The sequence below is a fragment of the Bactrocera dorsalis genome, chromosome 4, assembly GCF_023373825.1.
Source record: "Bactrocera dorsalis isolate Fly_Bdor chromosome 4, ASM2337382v1, whole genome shotgun sequence".
NCBI lineage: Eukaryota > Metazoa > Arthropoda > Insecta > Diptera > Tephritidae > Bactrocera > Bactrocera dorsalis.
Genome location: NC_064306.1, coordinates 5,079,528 through 5,097,338, shown reverse-complemented (window position 1 = coordinate 5,097,338; position 17,811 = coordinate 5,079,528). Strand labels below are relative to the sequence as shown.

At 32.2% G+C, this 17,811-nt stretch overlaps 1 protein-coding gene across 16 annotated transcripts in view; it reads right to left on the bottom strand.

Annotated features, from left to right (window-relative positions):
- Nucleotides 1-17,811, bottom strand: part of LOC105232084 (uncharacterized protein CG43867) — a 327,570-nt gene that overhangs the window by 197,222 nt on the left and 112,537 nt on the right. Inside the window, exons 1-2 of one of the 16 annotated variants that reach the window (XM_049456469.1) lie at nucleotides 16,366-16,920; nucleotides 9,499-10,598 (exon numbers count right to left, since the gene is read on the bottom strand). The exons of 13 other annotated variants lie outside the window; for them this stretch is intronic. In XM_049456469.1, the coding sequence (XP_049312426.1) occupies nucleotides 9,499-10,227 (729 nt within the window). In that variant the 5' untranslated portion in view covers nucleotides 10,228-10,598; nucleotides 16,366-16,920. Of the gene's footprint in view, nucleotides 1-9,498; nucleotides 10,710-16,365; nucleotides 16,921-17,811 lie in introns of those variants that run through there. 2 more of the 16 variants (XM_049456468.1, XM_049456470.1) reach the window with 2 other exon arrangements.

Sequence of the window (17,811 nt, the reverse complement as noted above, 5' to 3'; positions counted from 1 at the left end):
GAACACAATATGAGAAACAATACTAAACCATTATATTGCCCCCACAGCGTTTGAAAGACCTAGTCGTGTAGCGGACGCGCATTTCTTTGTTTTTTGGACGTCGGACTCATGCATAACTATCATTTCCTATCATATTAATTTTGCATTGAGACTATAAAATGTCGAACCATTTTTTCTTAATTTTCAGCTCCGCTCTAATTAATGTGTCGTTTTGCAAACTGAGTACGATTGTATCTATGCCTTTTTCTCAGCATTGGCACCTTTCGGGACCATGTGACAAAGCAATTTTTCTCCACAAGTCGTCTTCTTACTGTTCTCGAAGAAATTTTTGCAAATAATTCTTATTGAATGGCTGCAGAGGCCTTTAACGGTACGCGCATCGGCAATAATGCAATATTTCGAACGACTTGCGCAGTTATTTTTTTGTGATCGGGCTCTTTTTTCAGACATTTTAAGGCATAAAACACAAATATTTGAGACATATTTCATATATTTGCAATTTGCCGTTACGCGTGACCCATTCCTTGCAAATTTTGGACGCACAATCTTTCCCCCTATAAACAATGTTTTGCTCGACCCATTTTTTTAAATAAATTCATAATTGTAATTGTTTCAATTTCAGATCTCATTCCACAGTTCTAATTAAGTTAATATAACTACTTTTTACGCTTTTTAAATTCAACATTTTTCATTTATGAAACTATTTCGCTATTGATTCTATTATTTTGTCACTAAGCACGAGGCACGCTATTTACAGTTTTTAAATTACAGTTAACTGTAAAACTCGGCAATGCTATCTTTTCCTCTTTTTTAAAAGTACATATTATTGCCTTTGTTATTATGCCGAAAAGTTACTACATAGATGAAAAATTTCAAAAAAATTATGATATTGTTTCAAAGCAACACCTTTGATTCTATTTTATTGTCCATAACTGTATATATATAAGTATATGAAAACGGTTGTTAATTAACATTTTTAGCACCCTAGACACCGTATATAAAATGTTAGCGCCTAAAAGTATGTTTTTGTTTCTTAAAGAACTAATTAATACGCCACAATTTCACGAAACAAGAAATTGCTATGACTAATAAAAGACCATTATAATTATTTTCGCCAAATTTAACGAACATTATGTTACACATACACACACCCATGAATGCATAGTATACTGTATGTATAGTCAAAACATTGTAAGAGTTAACTATGCTGTAGCATAACTTTGCGAGCAAACAATCAATTGTGCGCCTACATATTAATATGTGTGGACAATGTAGAGGAGTAGGCATAAATTCAAAGACTACAGCCCACGCCTAAAAGTATACATACCACAGCACCACTAAACACGAAAGGCAGGGGTGAAGATGAAAAGCTGGCTGGCTGGCAGGCAGACAAGTGTCGCATGACTTAAATAATGACCGTTATTGGGCAACAGCAAGAACAACAACAACTAATCACACTAAAATACTAAAACCAGCATTCATACATACATACATACTACATGTCTATGCATGCATGTTTACTGCCATAATACAAACGCTAACTACTCGATTTTGTTGTTGTTGTAATGATGTGGCATGTACTGTGTTCATTGAATGTTGTTGTAGTTTTGTTGTTGTCGTAAAAGACAATTGACATTTTATATAGTCATACTAACGAGCACTTTGGGCATTCAATGAATACGCCATAGAAAAATTGAATGGTTGGGGGCGTGGCATAAACATACACATACGAAGTGGCATATTCACACACATACTGACTTTAATGTTTGCGTACAGCGACACATACGTATGCGGTATATACAAAATACTAACACAAATATAGGCATATGTGCAATTATGTAGCATACTTTTAGGCAGCAAATTAATCGTGGTATAGTTGGTCAGCCGTAGCGGTCGTAAAACCGGCAACGGTAATACAATTTATGAGGTAGTTACTACGTAGACACAATGAATGCAGCTGTTTGGTATTTGTGCGCCTAAAAATAGGCAATGCAATTTTCATATTGTTAATTTCCGCAAATTCATCCGCATACATTTTATGAGATTTATTACATGCGCGACATGCAGGTATGTATGCCATGTGTTGTGGTTATTTATTTTATGATTATACGCGCATAATTTCAGGCGCATAATAATAAAAATAATAGCAGCGCTTTTTCGATTATGTGTTGGTATTTAATGCATACTAATAATAATTAGCTCACACAAAATAAATAACTGTGCTTAATAATTGCGTAGGCGCTGTATTATTTTGAAATAAAATTGTATACTTTTAGGCGTAAAAGTTATTAAAACAGGTTTAAAACAGAGAGGTATGTACCAAATGATTTTTCGAAAGCAAACATGTTGGAATGTGTTAAATATATAATATGCTACTATTCTTCAACATACTATTAGGCGCTATATTGCTTTAAACACAGCTGTGACACTGCTGCAGTAATTTTTTTGATTTAAATATTGCAAAATACACCCAAAAGTATATGAATATAATATTTTACACTAAAATATTTAATTTAAAAATATTTCCAAAACTTCGGTGCCAAAAAGTATGCACGGCTTACGTAACCCAAATAGCTATTCATCATATATACTTATAGCTATGTGTTCACGCATTTTTTTTGCTCTAACTAGCCATTTCAATTGCTATCAACACTCACTTTACACCCAAGTTAGCTGTGCAGCCCGAAAGTATGCAACAGCAAAAAATTTATTACACCATAAAAATAAGTACTTTACATTGAAAAGACATGGGGGAATACGCTGAACACTACTAAAAAGTGTATTTAATTTCAAACGACTTCGTTGGCTGCCGCCACGGCGGACCACATGGTTAGTAAGTTGTAGGGATTTGTTGCCTGACGACAGGCAGTCTACGCCAATACTAGCAGACAGGTGTGTGGCCTCTAAAAATACAGAAAAAATATACATTGAAGCTAGAGAAAGTAACAGTTGCATAAATTTGTGGATTTCAGCGACTTTCTAGGCAAAGTCGAATTTCACCACATGCCTGTCATTTCTCTACGTTGCGCTAGAAAGCATGCTAGGCGTCTGCAAAACACCTGCTAGATGGTACAAAAATATTATTTCACTAAAAACTTTTGAAAAATCATCGTAGAGGGAATTCTAAGGCGCAATGTTGCCCGCAATCAGCCCAATGCAAGCAATGCTGATTCTAAATGTAAATTTTCCAACAGCATATATTTAGGCTGAGAAAATTTGAAAGCTAAAGAGCAAGTGGCGAAAGGCGTACAGACATCGAGCTTTTCAATTCCAAGCCAAATTCGCGAATATACACGTTTCTGCACCTTTATTATTTTATTTTTGTGGTTTTGCTTTATTTTTTTTTAACTTTGAGAGTTTTTATTTTATATTTTTGCGATTGCATGCACAATACAGCACGCGCACAAGATTTATTACCCGCCTCACAGAAAGTAGGTTTTGTAAGTGTTAAAAAGTGGCTACTTTTTTCTTTGACTCGTTTTATTTATACAACTTTATTTATTGCTGTATACTTTAAGGCGCATTTGAACGGTTGTTTTGGATTGCGGCATGAAAATACATGTAAATAATTACAATCATAGCTTTAATGGTCTAAAACGGCTTTCTTTTAAGTAAATATTTTAGCTTTGCAAAAAATTTCCCTGCCTTGGGTATTTTTGATTTTAACTCATTTTTAAGATTAATAAAGTAGGTAATGATTCTGCAATTGCTGTGGCATTTTCAATTATTTTTTTGCAAATTTCCCTAAAGGGAAATTTTTTTTGCAAAGGGAAATTTTATTTTAATAAGGTAGAATTGGAGAAAGAAACCGTACATTGTAAAAAGGCGTACTAAGAACATGTTTTTTACTCAGCTCATTGCATTTAGTTTAACTATAAAAATCTCTTGGTTTTTCAACTATCTTTCACAAATTTCTCTTAAGGAAATTTTTATTTTTCGCAGAAGAAATTTAATTCTTATAAGGATTAATTGGCGATAGGTGCCAAGTTAGAGTGCAAAAGATATAACATTTCCCTGAAAGGAAATTTTTATTTTGCTGGAGGAAATTTTACTTTCATGAAGAATAATTAGCGATAGGTGTCAAATTAGAACGCGAAAGATAAAATTTAAAAAATTCTCATTCAGAACGTTATTTCTTATTATTGAAAATTTATAAGAAAGTCCCATCTACAAATTGTCTACACTCTATTGAATGTAAAATTAAGAGTAAAAATAAGAAAAATTAAAATTTCCCTTTAAGGGACATTTTTTTTGAAATTAACGACAAATAACTAAAATTATTTAGTTACCTCCATGTATGTAATTTTAAAATATTTTTCAGTTCCATAGCTAGTGCTAAGGCAAGTTTGCAGTAATTTAAAGCATACCTTCAGGCGCCTATATCAATTTGATATAAAGAAAAAAAACATGAAAGTGCTGGAAATCAAGCATTCAAATTTAAATTTCGAACAGCGAATGGAAAAAAGCGTCCCGCACCGCCCTACCTATGGGACCATCAGCACCCCCAGCAGGGTCAAAGCGCTCAGCATGTGGCATGTCATTTAGAACTTTTCATTCCCGCGGTGATTTATTTCAAATGATTATACGCAGCAACAGCAGCACAACAGAAATATATGAGCAAAGCGAGCACAGAAAGAGAAAGCTAACTTTTTTCAGAAGAAGAGAAATATATTTATTTGTTGTTGTAGCGCCCGACATTAGGAGCAATACTCGCAAACAACACCTGGTGAAAGTGGGGGTTTAAGGGACGCATGTCATATGCATAGTATATGTTGCTGTAAGGCGTAAGCTGTTTTCAAGGTTATCTAACGGCGCCATGAAGTGCTGTTTAAAGCGTACGAAAGCTACTTTTAGGCGTTTGGCGCACTCAGCCCTTCCTCAACCGACTTTCGCTGCCCGCTGGGAATTGCCTACAAATGGCAAAAGGAAAGTTTTATTTGATATTCACTGAGCTGAAAAGAGGCAAAGCGCGAATACTTGCTTTTGTGGAGGGTTTAGGTGAAGGTAAGGTAATTTCGCGCTTGAAAGTAGGCAATACGTTGGCACGGCAGCGAAAAGGTCAAAGATTAGCAGTTATATAAACATTAGCCAGTCACTCAGGTTTATATATAAAATATAATCTGCGATAACATATTCGTTTTAAGTAAAATTTTGCTCATTTGTGGCAAAAGGGATATTGCGCCTAAAACTATGCCTTAGAAAAATTCAGACTATGCCAGTCATTGTAACTACAAATTTTACACGAGTTATTCTGCGGAAAAAAACCAAAAACCATTACAAATATGGCTAAACTCCCAAAAATATGCAACAAATTGCAATAATAGCGCAACCGGGTAGAAGTTTGGCACACGGCATTGTTCTAAAGCACTGCCAACCAAACCGCAGATGCATTGCGCCAAACAATGCAGCGAAATTGAGGTGCACGCACAAAAGTATGCAATGCATAATGTCGTCGCAATAAATATGCCATTATGTGCGCTTTTTCGAGGCTTCATTAATGCTAATAAAATGCGAATATGCGCACTTTTGCGAATATAGCCCACAACTGTGAGGTTTCGCCCATATTAGCCGCGTTTTAGGCGCAAACCATTATTGTCCTGGTTTTCGTTCAATTCGAGAACTGCTGTGTACTACTTTGTGCAGTTTTTTTTGTGCCAGACAGCCTGGTGCCACCTGCGGTCGACAGTATTTGCTGTGCTCTTCAGGCAAATTTCGTAACCATTCGTGTAGTTATGTGTGTCGCATAACGTATTCCACCCGACGAGTGGCGAGTATTAATGTGGTAATGACATGCAAGCCGCGTATAGGATTTTAACGACTCTGAAGCGCGTTTGGCATATGGCAAACCGGTAGGAATGTGCTTGGCATGTGTGAAACATATTGGTTAGTGAAAAATTTAGATAAGAAGTATACTGCATTAACAGGAAAGTTGAAGTTATAAAAAAAAGCAAAAATTACCTATTGGGAAATTTTACATTTCCTTAAAAATGTTTGAGGATAAGACTAAAACAAATAAAAGGGATATCTGAAAATTATTTTTTTGAAGCAAAACAATTTCCCATTAGGGGAATTTTATATTTTGAAGTATTTGTGGCACAATCAAATTTAGTAGTTTGTACTGTGACCCCGGCAGCGTTTGATGATTGGAGAATGCAGCTCAGCAACTAAACATACTATATTTTAAACTTTATTTATCTTGGGAAATTAAAATAAAAAAATAAGACTTAAAAAAAAATTACCTTTCAGGAAATTTTATTTTTCTTGAAAATATACATATATTGATGATACAAGAATGGAATAAAAAGTATACCTCGAAAATAATATCTTATAACTAAAAAAATTTCAAAAAAGGGAAATTTTTCATTTTGAGGAATTTGAGGAATGTAATAAGATTATTTTTATTGAAAAAAGTTATTTATAAAAAAATCCCAAAAAGAGGAAATTTATTTTTTTTGCGAAAAAATACTTTAAATACCTTATATTTTACTTTTTATTTAAGAAACTAACTTCTATAAAAATTTCCCAAAAAGGGAAATTTATTATGTTGCGAAAAATAATTTTAATTACCTTATATTTTAACTAGAATCTTACTATATTAGTTTTTATTGAACAAAATAGCCTCTAAAAAAATGTCCCTAAAGGGAAATTTCGCGTATAAAATTATTTTTTTGCATAAAAACTAATAAAACTTGCTCTGCTTTTGTTGAGTAATACAAGTTTTTTGTTTCTATTTTATGTGTTTTTTTTTTTTCTTCTTATAAAACCAACGTATTTGTAATTCAATAATTATAATTTAAATAATCACATTTCCCTTATTTGGAAAAGTTTATAATATGACTTAAAAAGTCACCGTCAAGTTTTCTGCGCGCACACAAAGTTTTGCCTACTTTTGGGGACATCAAATATAGTTTCCACACGTTTCAGCCTGTAGTAACACTTCACGCAAAACTTTTGCCGCTATTAAATTTTGAAATAAATGCGTACAAATTTAATTTGACAGCAAATACAATAAAAAGAGAAATTTGCAAAATACGCAAAAAAAGTTCTGGCAAGAAAATGTAAATGGAGGTGTTTACAAAGCGGGAACAAAAGCAAAATATCAAAAGTTATGAGTAAAAAGGTGGTGTGGGCCTATTTTCGGTAAAGCCAAGCGCTGTGAAACTATATAAGCGCAACGTTTTTTAAGGACCTCAGCTAAATCCCACAAGTTATTAGTTAAAGTACAATAAATTTTAAGCTGACCAACAACGGCACACGCAAGCGGAAGTGAAAAAGTTTTTGGAGAACATTGAGAAAAAAAACGCTGCTGCGACGCAACGCAATACCGCAAAAGTGTCAAAAAGTTTAAATGACCTCGAAGTTATTTGTGTGTCAGGGGGAGGAGGTGACTGGCTCGAAGGCTGTGGCCGAAGCAAAGAAATAGAAATTTGTATAAATGCTGTGCAGAAAAAAAGATAATACAAAGCGTTTTTTGCATTGTGCGAGTATTTGCAAAAAAAACGTGAAGCAAATTTACATTGCCTACTTTTGTGCGCCAAACAAAATTTTCATAACAATTCCTCGTAAGGCAAATGGGAAATGTCGCAAAAAGTGACACAATTTATTTTGTGTAGTTTTCCAATACTTTTTTCATTATTGTTGTTTTTTTTTTTTGTTCAAACATTTTTCTAACAAATTTGTATCCAGTGCTGTTACAAAAACAAAGAAACACAACTACTTTGCTAATAATACCACAATTGTGTGCAATTTACGCCGAAAAGTCAAAACAATTGGAGAAGAAAAATTTCCCTTACACAAATACACAACTAAACACAGTTGACTGTATGCCGTTGTGCTGACTTCGGCGCAGCTTTTGGTTAGGGGCACAGCAGTAACACATTACCCTAGTTAGCTGCGGCTGCAGGCGTTTATGTGCGATCCTTTTGCGACAGCACAGCTACTTGGTAGTCCAAGGCACTTTACTGTTCTCTTACTTTTTGCATTTTTTCGGAATTTTTTTCCAAGCTTTTGTTTCTTAACCACATTTCTTTTGTGCTATTTTTCAGTTTTTTCTAAGCGCTATCGCACAAACTTGAACCTAATTGAAGCGTAGACGCTTACTTAGTGCTAAAGATATGCGTGAACACACACTCAGATGCGCATATGTATGTGTGTGTAGTGGACTAGAAGTTTAAATAAATGTCGGTTGGTATATAAGTCAGCACACAGCATGCGCCGCTAGCGCCACAAACATATTAACCCCCTTTAACTGCTCCAGCAACTACTTATCGCTTCGCCCTTAAGGGGCTCCCTGATGTATGCAACCCTTTTTTAGTTCGTTAGTTTGGTATTTTATGTTTTTGAATTCTTTTGCGTTTTGGGGTTTCATCACTCGCCATTTGTGCCAGCGTTCTGATTTCTAACTAGACTCCTTTCTTCAGCTTTGGTTTTTTTTATCATTTTCTTTGATATTTTTATTTTCATTCGCTTGTTGGCCGCATTGATTGCCGACATGTGGCCTGGCTGATAGGATTTCCCCGGTAGAGTGTGTGGCGTTGAAATACTGCGAAATTGCTTTGGCTTGGCAAACATAAACTAGGGAGTTCTAGTGAATCGTTGGTTAGTTTGTTTTAGCATTCCAAGAGGTTTTCTTTAACAAATATTTCAGTTATATTTTTTCTTTGGTTGTTGAACGGATTGTAAATTCCAGTTTTGGTTTATTAAGCTAAAGGCATTTTTTGCCGATTACTTTGGTTTGGACGCACAGGAATGCAATTTACGAGTTAAGGAGTTAACTCACTGAAGTAAATACTATTCAGAAAGTAATGTATAGTTAGCTGGTGGGTTAAGAAAGGTGGTGTGGGCGTGCGAATACAGCTATAATCCTCAAAACATGGATTTAATTGTTAAAATCAAGTATTTTAAACAAATATGTATACTGCCCGTATCTATTCTTGCTGTAATCATTTTGACCAAAAACTGCAAAAATATATGAAAAGCCAAAGAATTTTTAATTTACACAACGATTCAGTTAAAATCTTTATATAAGAACAAATTTTGATCATTTTAGTAACAAAAATAAAAATTTCCCAAAAATTTCCCTAGTAAGAAATTTTGGAAAAGGTTATATATGAAGCAAAAATACTTCTTTTTTCATTTTATTAGCAAAAATAAGAATTTCCCAAAAATTTCCCTAATAGGAAATTTTAGAAAAGCTTATGTCTGCAGCAGAAACACATAACTAAGCAATAAGCTAATTTAAGCATATTTACCATAAATTTCCCCACAGGGAAATTTTGTAAAAACTGCAATTTAACACTTAAACGCTTACCGCATATATTTTAACAAATCTGACGCATACTTTTTGACTTACAAAGTGAATACCTTTGGTATTTTTATTTTAGCAAGGCACATACTACTAACATTTGTTGTTTAACTGAAACTTGTACTTGTACAGAAAGACATTTCCCTATGCAATAGTATGCAAAAGTACGAAAAATTCAATTCAAAACTATTCACCTTTCTCAGCATATCCTCCAGCGATTCCATGTCGAGTCCTGCATAATTGTTATTAAATTGACTGGAACAATTCGATGAAGTGCTCGTGTAACGCTTACGCCTGCCCATAGCCGGCGAATTGACCAACGAACTGGGTCCACTCGAGCCAACACCGCTCACCAGCAGCGGATAGAGTGTGTGATGCAGCGCCTGTTGCGGTGGCGTTGGTGTGCTGCTGCCGCTCAAACTGCAGCCACTTAAATTGCAACACACGCCCGTCATACCGCCGCCATTGCCGCCACCGGCCGCACATTGCTTCAAATTAACAATGGCTGGATGCTGATGCAGCGTGTGTAATGTATGCGCATGGCCATTGTTGTGATGGTGATGATGATGATGCTGATGCTGCAGATGTTGATTGTTGTGGTGGTGAAAGAGGGCGGCGCTGACACCGCTGCCGACACCGCCGCCAAGCATCAGCTTTGATGGTGAAGCGCTGGCTGAAGAGCAATTCGAATTGGGCGTTTGACCACTATTGGCGGTTGTGGAGGCAGCGCTGCTGGTGTTTGTTGGCAACAAGCTGTGCAGCTGCTGTTTATGGTTGTTGGTTGTTGTGGTGTCAACGTCTAGCGTGGCGTGTAGGCCAGAGCCACTTGGCATTGGTGGCGACATACTGTTTTTGCGTAAGTGCTGCTGTTGCACCTCCAATTGCGCCGGTGTGGCATCAACGAGCATTACGTTGGCATCCATTTTTTGAAGCTATTTTTATATTTTTCACTTAAACTTTTTGGTAATTGTATTTTTTGCACTATAAAATCTTTTCTTAAAACGATTTCTTTGCGGAAATATAACTTCACTTTAAAATCATTGCATACTTGCAGGCGCTACTGCTACTTCTCTACACATAAAATTTTATTTTACGCATTATATAACATATTTATCAGTGACATCAGCGTATACAAATATGCTAATTTCAGCATTCATATTTCGTAAAAAATTTTTGCATACTTCCAGGCTGCTATTGTGGTTTAATATTTTAATAGCATTGTTCGCACCATTGAAATTGTTTTTCAACTTATCTGCTTTACTTTTATGCACAAACTTGTTTTGAGTAAAATAATCTGCGAAATAAAATTTTATTGCATACTTTTTGGCGCACACTTTTATTGTGTTTGGCAGGCTGTTTGTTTGGCCATTTTGCGTGTCTGATACAAACTTTTAACTAGGATTGCATAAATTTCGTATTAAAAAAAAAAAATTTTTAAATTATGAAACTTTTGATAAACTATGCATATTTTGATTTGAAATGCTACTTTGAGTTGAAGTGGCCGTAATTGAGCGAGAGTGTCCTACACAGACTAAAACATGCTTTTACTACCACTCTTCATACAACAAAATTAAAAAAATATATGTTTATTGCCTACTTTTAGGTGTCCTCAATTCTGCTTGTAATGCCATTTTTCGTGTTCTACTATTCAGAATGGAATAGACATAGACAAGAGAATTATCCTCAAAAACTAAAAATATAGACAAAACTAATAATTAAAAAAAAATTATTGCATACTTTTAGGAGAGCTCAGATCAGTTATTTATTTTAGAGCGAATTTTATTCATACATTTACTTAGTTCAAAATTAAAAAAAAAGATTTCTGAAATGTTTGCAAATAAAGGATATGTATTGCATATTTTTAGGCGCTACGGTATTTTTCTAACTTGTGGAGCCATTAGGCCTTAAAAGAAATTGTGTTATAAATTTTATTTAATTATTCTAGTATATTATTCATTAGAGAAATGAGAGAAAACTATTAAATAGTTTTAATTTAAATATTAATTGAAAAAAATATCCTTCCTCTGACTTTAATTTGTTATTTTTCTTTGCATACATTTAGGCCTTAAATATTTTGTGATAGAAGCAGGGATTATCTGGAAACTTTTACTCAAAAGTATGGAAAAAATGCTTGTGTAAAACAAGCAAAACAAGCAAAATATTGCATACATTTAGGCGTGAATCTGCAAAATCGCATTTTTACTTAAATTTTCTGGAAAATAACTTTGTGGTTTTTATTGAATTTTTATTATAACTGAAAATATTTATTTAATTCCTTTCCAAATTTTTGCCTATATTTAGGCGCCTAATAAAAATTTACATAATTTTTGATGAAAATGTCTTTAAATGGTTAATTACCGAGATGCTTTGTGGTTTTCTTGATTTTGTATAATAATTTAATTTGATTTAAAATTTTTTTTAAGTTATTAATATTTTTTTCACAAATTAAATAAATAATGTTATATTTATAAAAACCTCAAAAAAGTTTGTATCCATCAGTTATTATTAATTGTTAGTAAAAATATTAATTATACTTTCAGTTCTTAAAAAATGTTGCATACATTTAGGCGTTAAGGCATTATTTGTGAAAAATATGCCCCTTTAAGTAAAAGAAAGGTCTTTCTACGTTAAATACTTTATATATTAGATACACATAGTCTTTATATTAACAATTAAAAAAAAAATCAAAAAACCTTACATACATTTAGGCGTTAGGCTTCTAATTAAGCTAAAATATAGCTGGCTTTCAAGTAGAAATTCTATTGAAATATAATTTTTCTGTATGAAGAAATAATAATAATTAACTAAACAAATGTAACGCGGTTTCCTTTATTTAACTGTTGGCTCTATGAATATTTCATTAACTAATTTAATTATTTTACTGTAAAACTCATTAATTTTTTTTTTATATATTTCTTATTATTCACTTCATATTTTTTTTTTTTTTTAGGTTATGTCTCGCAAAACATTTGCGCCTTTAAAAGAAAAAGCGGAAATTTTAACCGCACAAAAAATTGCAACTGACCGAGCTGAAGCGGTCAGCTAACGTACAGCAGCAAGCAGTAACGGTATAATGAGTAGACTGCGGCGACATTTCCGAATGTGTGTGTGCGTATGTGTGCATAAAAACTGCAGCGCCAGCTGAACTGTCTAAAGCTCACTGTATTTTATAACTCTAGTGAATTATGGTTGGATAAACAGCGCACAAACACACACAAATATGTATATATGGTCAAACACATACAGTCACAGTCACATTTGACAGTCACCGGATGAGCCAACTGGTTGCGTCGGATCGGTTGGTGACCCGTGTTTGCCAGCGTCAGCAAAACCACAACCCGCACTCGAGTCACATGGGTTCAGCGTACTCAGACTACACGCCGGCCAGTGAGGGCCAGTTGTTGGACAACAAACAATGCGAATGTGGCACTAAAACGCACACACAAATATAAAAGCATGTATGAGTGTGTGCCTATGGCAGGCCGAATGGTGTGGGCGGCGTGAAGCCTAACTGGTGCGGGCATTCTGCAGACCACAAACAAGTGGCTGCTGCCTTGAAACTATAACATAACTGTGTAGAAGAACTAACGGCATTTGAGTGTGTACACATACGCAAGCAGAAATTGTTTTTTTTTTACAAGCTTATAAGCTTAATGCATTTTTTTTAATATTTTTTGCGAATTATTAAATCTGTCAATATTTTAAATTTCTTTAAAAAAAATAAATATTTTTTCAAAAAAATTGTTTTTAATTGTTTTTTGCAAAATTTTTTTTTTATTTAATATTTTCAAAAATTTCTTAAGTATTTTTTTTAAATTAACATTTTTTTCTTTAATTTTCTCTTCTTTATCCCTGGCACAGAGTATAGCGAGAGTAGAGCGCTTTCGCTTTTGAAACTGATATTTAAATTTTTTTCCAATTTTTTTTAATTTTATTTTTAAATAATTATGAATAATTGAATTTTTTTTTAATTTTTTTAAAATATTTTTCTTTTAATTTTTTTTTTTATTTTTTCCAATATTTTTTAAATTTTCTTTTTAAGTAACTATTGATAATTTAAATTTCTTAAAATTTTTTTAAATATATTTTTTTAATTTTTTTTTATTTTTTAAATTTTTTTAAATTTTTTTTTTTAATATTTTTTTAATATTGTTTTTGCTATTATTTTTTAATAAACCTTTTTTTTAATTTTCTCTGCTTTTTCCCTAACACACCCTAAGCTTTCGCTTTCGTTTTTGAACCTAATTTTTTAATGTTTCTTTCAATTTTTTGTCAAATTTTTTCTAAACGTTTTTTCTAAATATTTAATTTTTTTTAATTTTTCAAAAAGTTATTTAAATTTTTTTTCAAAATTTTGTCCAATATGTTTTTTTTATTAATTTCACGTTCTCTACCTTTCTTTTTAAAAACTCTACGCGGAAGAGAGCTTTTGAATCTGATTTTTATGTAATTTTATGTTTTTTTTTTAATTCTTTTGCTCTTGCTCCACTTTTTGTTTCGCCCTCCACTATAATCGAATTTATTTGTTATTGCACTTGCTTGCGCTTGTTCGCTTACAAAAGTCTTCTCGTCGCTTTTACGCCTCACTAACGACACTGACATTGACACGTTTGCTCGCCTATAAGTATGCAACAATGCAGACTAGTTTGCGTGTGTTTGCTATTTACTGTTGCTGTTGTTGTTGTTTTTCGCTACTTTGTTGCTTGCAATTGAGTTATTTATGTGCAGCAATTGAATTTATTGTGGTTTCTGGTGTGAAAACAAAAATATTGTATAAGTAAATTTATTTATTTGCCGCAGACGGCGACCAGACAGGCTTAATAATTGTAAGCATACTTTTGGGATTATGACACACATGAGTGTGGGTAAGTTTGGTTTGCATGTTACGCCAGAGATATTAAAGCAGTTTTATAGAAATGGCTCAAATGTTAAAAATAAAAAATCGGTAAAAATTTTCGTGAAAATTTAAAATGTTGTTCAATCGCATTTTTGATTTAATTTCAAAAATTTTAATTTTCATTTTTTTTCGAAAAATTTTTAGTTTTCTAATCTATTCATTTTTAAAAAATTAAGGCGCTTTCCAAACCTCAAAAAAATAAAATATTTTATTGAAAATTTAAAAATTTTAATTTAATTTTAATTTTGTAAAACATGTGAATATTTTAAAAATAATTTGAAATAAATATTTTAAATTCAGTACAGCTTTTGTGAAACACTAAAATTTTGTATTCAGACAAAATATGTTTTAGAAAATAAAAAACACTAAAAATTTTATTTGAAATAAATTTTTTTAATTCCGCAATTTTATTTTAATTTAAAAAAATTATAATTTTCAACGACTAAGTAGTTTTCCAAAAACTTTTGGAGAAAATTTAAAATTTTGTTATTAGAAAAATTTTTTTTTTTGAAAATTTTCAGAAAACTTCCAGCAAAAATTTTAATAAAAATATTACGAAATTCTATAAACATGACTAGACACATTACATGTTTAAACTTTTTTTTTTTTAATGTCAAATTACTTTTGATATTTTTTTTTTAATTTATACAATTTTTAAAAATTCGGTAAATATGACCAGAAATCGTTTCGAAAATATTTGCAAAAATATCACAGAATTACTTTTTAAATTTTTTAAGATTGAAATTGTAAAAAAATAACATTTTAAAAAATTATTTACTTGAATTTTTTGTTTTTTTTTTTTTTAATTTTTAAAAAATATATATATTTTTTTAATATTGTAAAAACTTTTTTTTTAATTTTATAAAAAGAATTATTTTTAAAATTTTATAAAAATATTTTTAATGTAATTTAAAATTTTTAATAATTTGTTTTTCTTTTAAAATTTTTACATTATTTTATTGGCCTTTGATAAGAAATTCTTGCAAAAATGTATGAAAAACCTTGAAAGTTTCTTGTTATTTCTCACAACTTCTTTTAAATTTAATGCCATAAAATCAATTTACAAACAATTTTCACCAAACTTTTATAATTATTTTTTCAAAAAATTAATATTTCCATATCTTAGCTTGTTTAACTTTAATTATCATTTAAAAAATTTTTTAACTTCTTGTTTTTTGAATTGTGCAATAGGAATCGTTGAACGTGAAAAATATTTGCATTCTTTTAAGCGCGTAAATTGTTTTCTAACTTCGCGCAATAAACGTTTTTTTATGCATTTTTCATTATTTCTAGCAAAATTTTAACACACGTGAAAAATTAAAATGCATTTAAATTATATTTAAGTTGCATACTTTTAGGCATTTTCATTTAAAACCCCGCCTTCTGTTATTTCTTGATGTTAAAACTTAGTATTTTTTACAGAGGCTGACAAAATTTATTGAAAAGTTTAGTTAGTTTTTTTTATTTTTTACAGGCGTATATCATTTTTGGAAAAAAAATCTAAAGAATTTGAGAAAATTTCCAATTTCTAAAGTGCTTATCATTTCACAAATATATTACTTTCTAGTTATTTTACTAAAAAGTCTTTAAAATAAATCTGTGCACGCAGTCCCCACTGAAAACTAGCATTAAATTCAACATGTATAGCATATTTTCAGGCGTACTCATTCCTCCAACGCCATATCTGCAATCAAAAATGCTTAGTAACGTCTCGCTTTGCTTGCTTTTGTTAATCCGCCAAGCATATGCCTAGCAGAAAGTACTTATAACTTCAGCACTGCCATTAGATGCCTAAAAGTATGCCTACTGCTTTAACTCAAGCGCAACAAAATGGAAGACAGAAAAGCTGAAGCAGCAGCAAAAAGCGGAAGATACTTGAAACGAGAGCACAGGAAGACACAAACGACCACAACACCGCTGCTTGTGTGTTTATGTTAACTTTAAAATTCTATGCATAAATTAAGGCGCAGTTAAACGCTCGGCATTGCGTACAAAAGTCTGTCAGGCGTATATCAAAAGACAACGCAACCAACGAACCAGCCAAGCACTACTAATAAAGTATGCAGCCAAACAAAAAATATACTAAACAACAAATAGAGTTGATAATCTTCTTATTTTTTTTTCTTCACAAGCCTAAATGTAGGCAATAATTTCGTTTGCGCACTTTTTTCACTACCTTCTCATTTGGTAACACTTTAGCAATCCATATTTCACAAAGATATTTTTGTATCGGGAGTAAAACGCGCACGAAAAAAACGCTACGCCACCGCAGAGCGTGCACACGAACGCGCTAGTACGCCTTGAGACACGCAACGCGTTTCACAGCAAAAATTCAACTGTCAGACCAGCGACAACAGCAACGCAGTCGTGGTTGTGATTTAGCAAATCCGAGCTGTATTGCGTGGAATTTCGTAGACAAAAACGTCAACCCTCAAACAGATGTTGCGAAAGAAAAACGGGGAAATTTGCGCAGAGAATTTACGAAGCAGCAACGGAAGCAGACTGTGAAAATGAGAGAGCGCAAAGTGAGTGAGCGCGGCTACGCACTGCTTTTGCAATATACGCTGTTGTGGCTAGTTTTGTTGTGACCGCAAAATTCTTTGCATGCCTTTAGGCGCTGAAATGGTAGTGAGGCGTGAGTGGAGTAGTGATATAAGGCAAGTAGCAGTGACCAGTTAAAGGTTATCTAAATTGTGTGGTGCTTGCACGCCGAAGGATGAAAAAATTCAAGTTCAAATTCAGACCAAAGGTCATAAAGGGTTAAGGAGTAATAAATCAGAAATTAAGTGCTGCAGGTAAGCCATACAAGCTGGAAAAGCAAAAAAAAAAGTTGATTTCTTAATCAATCTTAAAGAAAATTTATAAAATTGGTTTCAAAAAGTTTATGCAAAAATGGAAAGTTTCATTTATGAATTTTTACTTGCAGCCGAAAAGTATGCAGCGATTTTTATTTTGTATTTATTTTATATTTTTTAGCAATATAATGAAAAACAGCAAAATTAAGACACTAACCAAAATAAAAATATCATTTTAATTCTGTTATATACTTATATTATATTATATTTAGAGCCGAAAAGTAGGCAGTGATTTTGAAATATTTTTTTTAATGGAAAATAATTGGATATAATTAAATTAAGAAAGTATTTAATATACAAATTATAGAAAAAAGTTGGTTAAAGCTTCTTCATTACAAATTGCATACTTTTAGGGTTGTTAAGCTATATAATGAAAATATAGTAATATGTTATGTATTGAAAGCAGCGATTGAATCTTAGTTATTTCATATATGAGACAATAAAATATAATTTTGGCAATTGCAAAAATATTGCCTACCTTTTGGCGCTTCAATAAAGTCAATAATGCATACAAAAATATATCTAAAATTTCATTTTGGAAATAAACTTTGATACAATGAGTATAAATCTAGCTAATTTCAGACACCTAGTTTGTTTAAAGCATACTTTTGTGCGCTATGAATCCAGGCTTGAAAGCGTATAGATATTTGATTTGAACAATACTTGCTTACTCTTTTGTTGCCACTTTTTTATCATAACTTCATAAACAGATGCATAAAAATATACAAATTTAAGCACACAGCCACAGCTTAAGC